The sequence below is a fragment of the Hyla sarda genome, chromosome 3 (assembly GCF_029499605.1).
Source record: "Hyla sarda isolate aHylSar1 chromosome 3, aHylSar1.hap1, whole genome shotgun sequence".
In the NCBI taxonomy this organism is placed as follows: Eukaryota; Metazoa; Chordata; class Amphibia; order Anura; family Hylidae; genus Hyla; species Hyla sarda.
The window spans coordinates 313,757,356-313,769,449 of NC_079191.1; the positions used below are offsets into that span (position 1 = coordinate 313,757,356).

Sequence of the window (12,094 nt, forward strand, 5' to 3'; positions counted from 1 at the left end):
CAAAACTGCTACTGTCTGTTCCTTTTGCTGTGGATCCACAATAAAATCTCAAAAGTGTTTTTCTTAAAAAATATATATATATATTTTTGTGTACTAGAAAAAAAATGACACACATTCACCTCCTCCCATCTCTGTGGCAGCAGTTCTGTCCCCTGTGGTCATCTTCTTCCCATTTTTGATGACTGGTAAGGATGCAACGAAAGGGAAATTTTGGTCTGAAACCGAAAATTTAAGCTGTGCTTGGCCGAAAACTGAAAAAAAATGAAAAAAACATTTATGCAGGATCAGAAACATAATAATTTAATAGTTGGGACGATTATGTACGTGGCAATACCAAATATGTTTATTTTTATTATTTTTTATATGGAAAAGGAGGATGAATTAAACTTTTGATATGGAATGGGTTAATGTGTGTTTTTTAAACTTTTATTTAACTTATTTTTTAAACTTTATTAGTCTACTTAGGGAACTCTTAGGAGGAATCATTAGATTCTTCATACAAATCAATGGAGTTCCATAGAAGTCCATTGATCTCTGTGATCTGTTCTCATTGGGTTAAGCCTGTTTGGCCAGGCTCAATCAAATGAAGAGCCACGTACACCAATGATGCAGAGGTAAGCCCTCCAGCTACCTCTACAGTGGATCGTCCCGTCCTCCCTCTCCCGTAATCTCGCTGCAGGCGGGCGATCCACCCCACTGGACCACCAGGAAACATTTACTTGTGCCTTTAGACGCTACTGTCCTCTTTGACAGCAGCAATCTAAAGGGTTAATAGCCGTCCGTGGCGATCACCGCATGTCGGCTATTAGTGGTACCCCCCCCCCCCCCCCCGCCACGAGAATTAGCAGGGGTCTGCGCGGTATGGTCGACGACTATTACTCCGATGTCCGTCATTACAGGCAGATTTCAGCTGCTGACAGCAGCAGGCATCTCCTGTGTATGACACGAACCTGACCCGCGGGTCTGCCTCATGTCCTCACCCGACCCATGACGTTCATGAATGTGGAATGTGTTCGTGAAGTGGTTAAGCCACGCCCCCCGGAATTTTCGGCAGAAAATTCAATCAGCCGAAATTTCGTTGCATCCCTAATGACGGGTTGTGCAGGCAGGACCTACCCTCTTAACCTCTTACTGGGACAAGAGGGCTGCTTCTGCTTGCATAAAACATCTTTGAAAGCAGAAAAAAGAAAAGTACAACAGGGACCAGGTACAGACAGAATGCCAGCCACAGAGGATTAGGTGAGGGCGAGTATGCTGTCTTTTTAGTTTTTAGTCCACAGGGAGGCATATATAAAATAAAACCCATTTAAAATAAAAATCATTAGCAATTTCCTGAGGCTTCAGCAGCAATGCTTTCCTGGACCCGCACTGCTCTCTTGTACAGCCGACCTCTGCGGACCAGTCACATTGACATGTGACTTGTCATTGCTGGAGGTGGTGTAACAGAGAGAAGGGTTTACCAGAGAACCATTGCTTACCTGTTTTCTGCGGTGAAATAAAAAAATAGAGCCCAATATGTTATACAGATTGGTGTCCAGTTAGACTTAAAAGCTAAACTGTGATCAGACAACATAAACTAAACATAATTGTTAGTATATATTTATATAATTGCATTTACTATATTTTTTTCAGTCCCTTGGTTTAATATAAATGTATATAAAATATTTGCATTAGCACGGTTAGGTGGGGTTAAATGAGCAGTCTCATCTGCAGGGTATCTCGTCTGGGAGAAGCGTTTGGCTGCTACTTTCTCCTTTTACGGATGCCAGCCTGAACCCACATCTACAAGTGTGTGGGCACCCGGACTTGGCTTTGTGACACGTCCAGCTGATATGGGCCAGCCAGGCAGCTGCTGGATTCATTGTCTTTAATGTTTTAGGCCATCTGTTTTCTGTCAGAATCCTCGCCAGTGAATTACTAATCCATTAGCGAAGCATAGGAAGATGACTGGCCTCCTTATTCCTGGATTTCCCTCTGTGCTATTTCATGTATTTATTTGTCTTTGGCACTGGGTAAGATTAAGATGTTTACTCTGTTTTAGGTTTACACTAGTGACTACAGGCACATTGAGATGGAATGACAGTGTGGTCAAGTATAATGCGGAAGTCTTTTTACATATCTATTTCTGTTACTGGTAATACTGTCTGCATTACAAACTCTAAGGAAGAATTTCTGAGAGATTTACTCAGTCTGCTACATACTGTAGTCTGCTTGGTGGTAGTTAGGTAAATACTCACCTGTTGTACCGTATATACTCGAGTATAAGCCGTCGGCTGTCCGGGCATGCTGGAAGTTGTAGTTTTGAAACATATGGAGGTCCGCAGGTTGAAGACCACTGCAGCTTTTGTCATCCAGACCCCCCTTTAGTTTTCTACTGACCTCCCCTCGGTGGGAAGGAAGGGTGAGGTGTTCCGGGCCATCTATGCTGCAGGGACCGTCCGGTGGGAAGGGTTAGTCGTTCTGGGCTGTCCATCTTCACCGGGAGGCCCTCTTCTCCGGGCCGATCCGGGACTAGTGACGTTGCCTTGACGACGACGCACAGGGACGTCCGTGCGCAGCAGACGTCCTTGATGTCCTTGCGCATGAATGTCCCTGTACATCGTCTTCAAGGCAACATCACTAGTCCGGGGCCAGCCCGGAGCGGAGAGAAGAGGGCCTCCCGGTGAAGATGGACAGCCCGGAACGACTAACCCTCCCCACCTGACGGTCCCTGCAGCATAGATGGCCCGGACCAGCTCACCCTTCCTTCCCACAGAGGGGAGGTGATTAGAAAACAAAAGGAGGGTCTGGATGATGATGGAGGCCACAGTGGTCTTCAACCTGCGGACCTCCAGATGTTTCAAAACTACAACTCCCAGCATGCCCGGACAGCCGATGGCTGTCCGGGCATGCTGGGAGTTGTAGTTTTGCAACATCTGGAGGTCCGCAGGTTGAAGACCACTGATGAAGAGATTGACGGGCGGTGATGATGAAGGGGGGGTGATGACGAGGGGGATGATGACAGGGTGATGATGACGGGGGTGTTAATGACGGGGGTCTGGATGATGACGGGGGGGGGGGGGATAATGTATTTCCCACCCTAGGCTTATAGTTGAGTCAATAACTTTTCCTGGGTTTTTGGGGTGAAATTAGGGGCCTCAGCTTATATTCGGGCCGGCTTATACTCGAGTATATACAGTAACTAACACCTGTTGTAGACTGTCATCGATCAATAATTCCGTTGAGGTCAGTTTATCAATCTTCGGACAGTGTTTGCTTTCTGATTTGTTTGATGATAGAACAAACTTATTCCAAGATCCATAGAACCCCTGAGGTGTTACAGTATCAATAATTCCAGAGAGCTTATTATCCAAGCCAATTTTCATTATCATTTTTAATCATTTTGATCCTAATGATAAATGCCCTTTCTGAATAAAGGAAAAGAGCAAATGGGAAAAGGTAAATTTATTATCATGCTGAAAAATCAATGTCATCGGGTGCAGGATCTGTAAATTATGAATGTCATTTGAGGTGACATTTACACTAGACATGTATGCACAGTCCTTGCACTATGCGGAGCAGCGCTACTTCTTCCTCGCTTGGGAAGAAACGCCTCCTTGCCACCTGCAACGGTCATCCTGATGGAAATATTAAAACAATGAAATACAGTCCCTCTAAGCAGATGTATATTAGATTGTCAAATTCCAAAAGGGGAAGACAAAAACTCATAAATGTCTATTCATAAATGTTCCTAGGATTTTATGTTCACTTCTGGTTGGAGGAGAGGTAGGTAGCAGTGAATAATGATCTGTTCTCTTATACAGTCATTTTGTGTTATATTTAGATACATACCACTAGATTTTATACAGACTAGTGTTCTAGCCCTTGTATAGAAATAAGGCTTGTGATTTCCATTGTGTTGGGTTGGAAGACTTTGACAGGAAAACCTTTCATCTTCTGTATGTGTCAATCTACCTCTCGCCGAATCTCTGAGCGCAATGCCTGTCATTATTTGGACAGACTGCCTAGTATCTCTTGCGGAATTCTTGACACAGGCTTATAATAAGCAATGCTGCATATAAAAAGCTCAAGGTGCATTTTCTATTCCTAAAATAATAAAATAAATAAAAAGATCAGTGATGGCTTTGATTTGAAATCTGGCATGCTGCCTCACAGGCCTAGTGAAGTTCAGTAGTAAGTTTTATACAAAAATGAATGTAGGTTAACTTGCGCCCTCAAGCTTTTTTTTTTTTTTCCCTCGAAAAGCTTTGTGCATTTTTATTATTCCCAATTTTAACCTCTTCACTAAAGTGCTTGAGTACTATGATTAAGTGATTGATGTGTAGAATTGCTGGCGGGGGGGGGGGGGGGGGATTGGGTTCATGCTGTAGGCTGGAGATGCTGCTTCAACTGCAATAAATTAAACGAAAATAGCCATTGTTTTGCCTATGGCTTTTACAGGCTGCCTGAAAATCTTCTTTTGTCACAGGACATTGTAGTGAAATTTCCTTATAAATGCATTATATACATCTGTCACAGTTGCCCCTTTTTTGATGTATATATTCTGTACAGTCTTTGCTTTACAATGTAGATTATTGTAATCCATTCTAAAATTGTTTTGTCTTCATTATTTAAGGAAGTTACTCAAGACCACCATCATATACTGGAGTACCAAACACAAACTACAGTGGTCCTGGCCCAGGTATGACCATGAATGCGAACAGCCAGATGCATGGACATGGACCGAGCAGCTCCATGAACATGGGAAGGATGCCTGGAAATGCTGTACAGAATAGGCCGTATCCTGGAAACATGGGCAATATGACTCCAAACTCTCAACAAGGAGGTCCAGGGATGGGCCCACCTATGCCTACTGTGAACCGTAAGGCGCAGGAGGCGGCAGCAGCAGTGATGCAGGCAGCTGCTAATTCTGCACAAAATAGGTATATTTTCTAAAGTGTTTATCATATACTGTTCTTTGTGATATACTTTTCTTGCACATTCTTCTTCTACCAAACAATGGTCATATAAGTTGAAGCTCAGTGCAGCTGTACTTTTTGTTTTCAGACTAATGCTATTAGTGGTGCTGTCCAATGGATCAGTCTTATCTGAATGCTTTACTTAAGGCAGCAGCAAAACCCCTGATTTTTGGACAATTACCAAACCAAAAACAAGTACTATGCACTTAAAAGTTACCTGTTATGATGATATGGCAGTGGTATGTTTGTAAACCGTCCCGCATCCTTGTAGACCAAGACTTGGCCTGACGTTGCGTGATTACAAGTCAAACTGCTGGAAGTTCCATTTAAAACCTATGGGACTTCCAGAATTTTGTCTTGTGATGGCGTCCTGTCGCACCAGGTCTTGGGCCACAAGAATGCCTGCCAGTTTCCACATATCCCACCACCAGATTGTCATGACAAGTACCTTTTAATTTTAAGACTGTTCTAGTTACGGCTGCAAAGTTAAACTTCAGGTGAACAAACGACGTTTTCCAATTGAACTCGATGCAGTTTAATGGTGAAAAAAATGACTGTTTTTCTAAGGTGCAGAACAGACCTTAAATTTAGATGCTAAAAAGTAACATAGCCTTACAGAATCTCTTCTTAAAAATGTGGCTTATAAATAACTGGTTACCTCAACTGGATCTGTGGATCTACTGTATGTGTCATGATCATTGTGGTTGAAATTGTCAGTATGTTTGGGTATATTAAGACTGTAATGTAGCTTGGACATAATGACTGTTGTGTTTGTACTTGTATCTGTTTATCACATTCATTAGTTGACCAGATCTAATGGGGTGTGAATGTTAAAGCTGCAAATGGGGTTTCCCCCCTGCATAAATATATGTACATTAGCAGATATTACTGAAATTCCACTGTTATTTAATTTTGGAAAATGCATCTTTCAAAAGTTATTGGCTCACCAATGTCCCATTTTTTTTATTTTTTGTCAACAAACAAGGAGTTGATGCATTTTGGGAGCAGTCTCCCCCTTCCTCAAATCAGAGGAAGGTGGAGACTGCCCCCAAAATGCGAAATCTCGTTGTTTGTTGTTTTTTGTTCAACAATAAATTCAAGTTTATTACTTTAAAGTCGTCGCTGCTCTGGATTCTGCTTACTATTTGGAAAATGACAGAGTGGTTTTTTTTTTCTCCTCACACTTCCATCTTTGCACACCATGATTGGATCTCCATTTCCTGCAACCAACACCAAGCAACTATTTCCCTGTATTTAATACCCCACTGGATAGGGGTTTACACCTGTTTACCACTGTAGGTGAGCAGCCAGTCTCTAAGGGCTATTTCTTCTGCTCTGTCCCAATGCTGAGATCTAGAGTCACCTGGGTAACACACAAGAGGCCGTCCACTGGTCACTTCTTTTATGTCTCTTCCCCAAAAAATAGCATAAGGTGCCCTGATTCTACACATTTTTACAATATACGCCCTCCAGTTCCAGAGATATGAGGATTCTTTTTTTTTCTGAGAGTTCAGGGAATCAGTCAGATGGGCGTGTACTTAATTTTAATAATGGGAGTGACTGGGCAGGATTCCTAATTCATGCTTTGACTGTATAATCCTGTCCATCACCTGATATTCACCTCATTAATAAAATTAAGTTCACACCCATCTGATTCCATGAATTGTCAGACAAACTATAAACCCTCATATCTCAGGAACTGAAGGGCTTATCAGGAAACTGTAAAATAGCTGTGTGATTAGGGCGCCCTAAACTATGTTAAGCATATAATTGAATCTCATTTTTGGTGGGATGTTCACAGGTCCTCTTTAAAGACCTCAAGTACATAGTGAAGATTTGATCTTAGCCAAAAAAGTATATATGTTGACAGTATAATTTTGGGATCCACTCATGGTTTTGACAAAAAATACATATGAAAAATATTGTCCAAATGTGAACAGTGTATGAGCTGCAATACCACCTACAATATCACATTACAGACAGATGTTGCTAGACAGATCTTTTACGGGTAGGTTTTGAAGGACCCTGAGATCCATTTGATGTGTATCTCATTTAAACGAAATGCCAAAATCATTTCTATAAAGCACCAATTTCCCTGGTCTTAGCAGTGCAATGGTCTAATCTTCCATGCTTCCTCTGTATTTCTGACCTTTCTACACTAGATTTCTTCACTTCCTTCACTTTCCATGCTATGATAGACAGGACCTGACCATGGTGAAAACTAAAACAGGTTGCAAACCATAGTCTTGTGTTCATGTAGCTAGGCAGGGAAGAGATCAGTGAATTGAATGTGATAAAACACATTAAAGGTTTACTCCAGCACTAAACATCTTATCCCCTATCAAAAGGATAGGGAATAAGATGTTAGATTGCGGGGATCCCTGCTATCTCTCCTGCAGCACCCCCATTTTTCAGCAACACAGAGCGAGGATCGCTCTGTGGCTGATAACAGGCGGTGCAGGGGACAGAGTATCGTGACATCATGGCTCCGCCTCCTCATGACATCATGCCCCACCCTACCCCCTCAATGCAAGTCTTTGGGATGGGGCGTGATGGCTTCCACGCCCCCTCCCATAGACTTGCATTGATGGGGCGGAGCATGACATCATGAGGGGCGGAGCCGTGACATCACCATACTCTGTCCCCTGCACCACCTGTTATCAGCCACAGAGCGATCTGGAGGAGAGAGCGCAGGTCCCTGCGATCTAACATCTTTATCCCCTATCCTTTTGATAAGGCATAAGATGTTTAGTGCCGGAGTACCCCTTTAAGGATAGATTCCCATGTACATGATCTGCTGCAGATTTGATGCTGCAGCTATCAATGTAACTAGATGATTGAACACAGCATCAAATCTGCCACAGATCCTGTACGTGTGAATGCACCCTAAAGGACATTGAAACAGAAGAATGTTTATAACCTGCATTACAACAAATAAAGTTTAAGTAGCAATACAAATGCTTGTCCTTTACTAGCTATGTTAGGACTGTCACATAATATTAGATCTGTTGAAAATAGGTATTGCCTTTCATCTGTTTTAGGGTTTTGGGATGGTTTTGATATGTTACAGCTTCAGCTACACCATCGTGTTTAAACTGCACACATAAAAGGTTGCAGATAAATGGTGGTTTCCTCCGGCGGAGAGAGCTAAAGTCATTTGTGTGTCACTGTTGGCCATCGCGTTCTCACACAAGTATGCTTACAGCAACAGTTGGGGCACAGTTTGTCATCAACAAATGGTTATGCCACTGCAAGTAATTTCTGTACAACTTTACTGTATAGAATACATCCGTTTATGTTGTTTTGTGGGACATAAAAGTAGCCCATCAATTCTAGATGTACAGCAAACATGTAATTGGTAGGTTTGGAATTGGCAATTTCTTCCACATAACTTTTGATTGAATGTGTTCCAAGACTATTTTTTGTTTATTTGTTATACTTCATTTATTTAAGTTTTTAATTCAAGCTATTTAACACGCTCCATTTTTCTTAGCATTTCATCAGAAGTTATTGGTTTAGACTTATAACTTATAACCCAAAAAATAAATATTACATAAGGTATAGAGGCTAAAAGTGGTAAGTAATTCATATTGAAAATGACCATTGCATGCACATTAAAGGGGTGTTCCAGGCCAAAACTTTTTTTTATATATCAACTGGCTCCGGAAAGTTAAACAGATTTGTAATTTACTTCTATGGAAAAATCTTAATCCTTCCAGTAGTTATTAGCTTCTGAAGTTGACTTGTTGTTTTCTGTCTAACTGCTCTCTGATGACTCAAGTCCCGGGACGTGACATCATCATTGAGCAGTTAGACAGAAAACTTAAGAAGCTAATAACTATTGGAAGGATTAAGATTTTTTAATAGAAGTAATTTACAAATCTGTTTAACTTTCTGGAGCCAGTTGATATAGATAAAAAAAGGTTTTGCCTGGAATACCCCTTTAACAAGTCTAGACCCTATATTACCACTGTAGCACTGCTTTTCTTCTCATACTTAGAGACTTGGGACAGGGCCTTTTCATTTGAAGGCTATGCCCACGTTTACAGCCTTTGGTATTGTTCCCAAGAGGGTTTGATTACATAGTTTAATGAGTCATTATAAAGAAACTTACAGATGCCCCTAGTTTAAAGATTCATTTATACGGGGCAGTTATCAGCTAAATATTGTGTAATAGTCCAAGAAATCTTTTAAACAGGTTTGACAACCACTGTTGGTCAACCGCACATCTCCCTGTGTAATAGTGATGTTTGGCCGACAGTGATGAAGGGGTCACATGAAAAATCCAGCAATCTTTTCTGTGGTTATGCCAGAATAATACTCAAGCCATGTAATAGGCTACTTAAATATGTGCCAATCTTTTTGAACAATGTAATTTTTTTTTTTGTAATACTAACTTAAGAATCATGTACTAGTGATAAATTCTCAAACTAAATGAATATTCAATTTTTGACTTCTCCTTATTATAGCTTTCTATTTTGGAGGTTCCAGGCACTAATGTTTTTACTAAACACTCTGTTTTGTTTTTACAAAATATTAAATATATTTTAACGTTCATAATATAAATTACATAAATCATAGGCTATAAAAAACATTGAGAAGTATGGCTGAAATTATGGTCAGTTCACCTTAGAAATCCCTTAAAGGGGAAGTTAATTTCTAAAGATTCTGTTAGCATTCCCTGTTGAGCTTTCCTTATATTATAAAATGTTACTTGTCTGATTTTTGTCTCTCGGGTATTTCTGCTGGTAGATGTTATTTGGCTCATTTGATTAAAGTGCATATCCAAAGTAGCCTGTTCTTTGTCCTGCTTTAGGCCACCATACATTAGGTCACCTTCTTATCCCAGCCAGTCTGGGGCTGGCGGACGCCCCATGTTTTCCTCACAGCATCCCAACTATGGCAACTCTCAGGTTCCAATGATGCATCAGCCTGATCAGTACGGGTAGGTAGAACTGTCCTTGCTTTGGGAAACTGGCCATTAGTTTTTTGTTCTGTTTGTTCTTTTCACATATGTTTTTTTTGTGTGTGTATTAACTGTTTGCGTACTGACTCTGTGCTTCTTCTTTGCCTTTTTGTGGCATGTATTCCCTGCCATGGTGTGATTGCTAGCAGTGGAGGTTTTACAACAACTTAACACCCGCAAGTTGTATTGTTACTAACCTGGATGATAGGAAGTGCATGTCTATTAGGCATTGCCACAGCATCCCGCATGGCTCCTGGTCTTTCTACCCTTCATGCCTGCAAGGGTGGCTGTGATGGTCCCTCACAAGAACTGTGCCACTCATTTCACTTGTTGCCTTTTGTGATTGTCTTATTATATGTTTTTGTCTGAGAAAAGTGTTTTGTATCATACATGGTTACCATGAATGCAATATTCTCTGCTCCGGTTACTCAGAACTGACTTTTTCAAGAGAGGTGTCTTTGACCTTGAATTTATACATCGTACAGTGTTCTTCTGTTTCTTTGAGCTTCTAAAGAGGACAATGATCTTGTCTTTTTCCAGAAAGATTAGACATGCTTTTGTATTTGTTGCTTCTTCTCAAGTCGTTTATGTGGTTTGTCAGTTTCTGAATTCTTTAGGTCACAGAGTTATCATTCATGCAGACTGAAGCACTGAAAAGAAAACGCTTATTTAGCCTTTTGTTTCGGGGTCATAGAACACTGGACATAAAGAAGAAAAATACACATTACATGTCCTTATATAAAGAGCAAGTAACATTCTTGGCTTTAGTTTAAAAAAATACTATTAAGAGGCCTATGCAACAAACAGCACTTTTTCATATCCAATGTTGCCTTTTTAGCTTTCTCCTTAATTTTAAATATTTTTTGTAGCATTTCATACCGTAGTTTTTATCTATAGATAGTCCTAACCAGAATAATCATATATCAATCTTTGAACCAAATCTGTACATGAATTCCTTAGACTCACATTCACAGGGGTCCAGTATAGGGGAGAAAAAAAGAAAAGAAGAAGGTATTCCAGAATATTTCTTTCTAAGTGTGCTCATGATGCAGTTATATAGAGAAAAACTCAATATTTCTATATTTACCCCTACCCTTCTGCTGCTGTCTCATTGTTGGTCCCAGCTGAACTGTCTTCCTATGTGTTGGTGTTGGCACAAGGACCTTCCCATTTAGCCACCTTAGGTCCTTGTGCTGACACAGATATAAGGAAATACTGTGCAGCGTGGACAGCAGGGGAGCCGGTAGGCTAAGTATATTTTCTTTTCTATTTATCAGTGCGCTGAGCATAATTAGACAGAAACCAACTCTCATGAATGCCCCTTTTAAAAACGGCAGTGAATATACAGTTTCCTGAAAGTGGAAACCTTAAAGGGGTTATCCACCATAAGGTGATTTTAGTACGTACCTGGCAGACAGTAATGGACATGCTTAGGAAGGATCTGCGCTTGTCTTGGGGCTAAATGGCTATGTTGTGAGATTACCATAACACTGTGGCTAGCTTTTTCAGAACTGGTATTTCCTGTTTGACTTTTCTTTTTTTTATTGCAAATCACATAATTCCATTTCCCTCCCTCCTACACATCAGCCACCCCACCCATTTAAACATAAATGAGCTACAGCTTTTGCATTAGTTGTAGATTGATCTCTCTCCCACCAAGCGATCGCTCCATCCATTGAAGCAGACAAGGCTCCCTGTCATCAGGTGACTAGTGAGTCAGGTCTCGACCGCATTGCTACCTGGGAAAATCTGAGACAACAGTAATTTTGTATGCTGGTAAAAATAAATATTGGGGGGGAAAACACAGAAGAATTGTGAGAAAACTATCACACACAGGTACAGACACTATACTATGAACTACACTAACTTTACAGCCCCTGTAGTATAGTCAAATAAAGAAAATCCTGGAATACCCCTTAACGACCATGGACGTAAATGTACGTCCTGGTTTGGCGGGACTTCCCGCACCAGGACGTACATTTACGTCATGTGTATGACCGCGAGCATCGGAAGGGTGCTAGCAGCCGGGGACCCGCCCGTAATGGCCGACATCCGCGATCCTGCAGATGTCCGCCATTAACCCCTCCGATGCCGTGATCAATACATATCACGGCATCTGCGGCATTGCAGCACTTTGATTGGATGATCGGATCGCCCACAGCGCTGCCGC

General features: G+C 41.2%; 1 protein-coding gene across 12 annotated transcripts in view; it reads left to right on the forward strand.

Annotated features, from left to right (window-relative positions):
* The window catches only part of ARID1B (AT-rich interaction domain 1B), a 405,450-nt gene that overhangs the window by 315,187 nt on the left and 78,169 nt on the right, over positions 1-12,094 (forward strand). For 9 of the 12 annotated variants that reach the window (XM_056567064.1, XM_056567068.1, XM_056567065.1 and 6 more), the window contains 2 exons: positions 4,620-4,922; positions 9,775-9,903. In XM_056567064.1, the coding sequence (XP_056423039.1) occupies positions 4,620-4,922; positions 9,775-9,903 (432 nt within the window). The remainder of the gene's footprint in view (positions 1-4,619; positions 4,923-9,774; positions 9,904-12,094) is intronic. The other 3 variants (XM_056567066.1, XM_056567070.1, XM_056567072.1) reach the window with 1 other exon arrangement.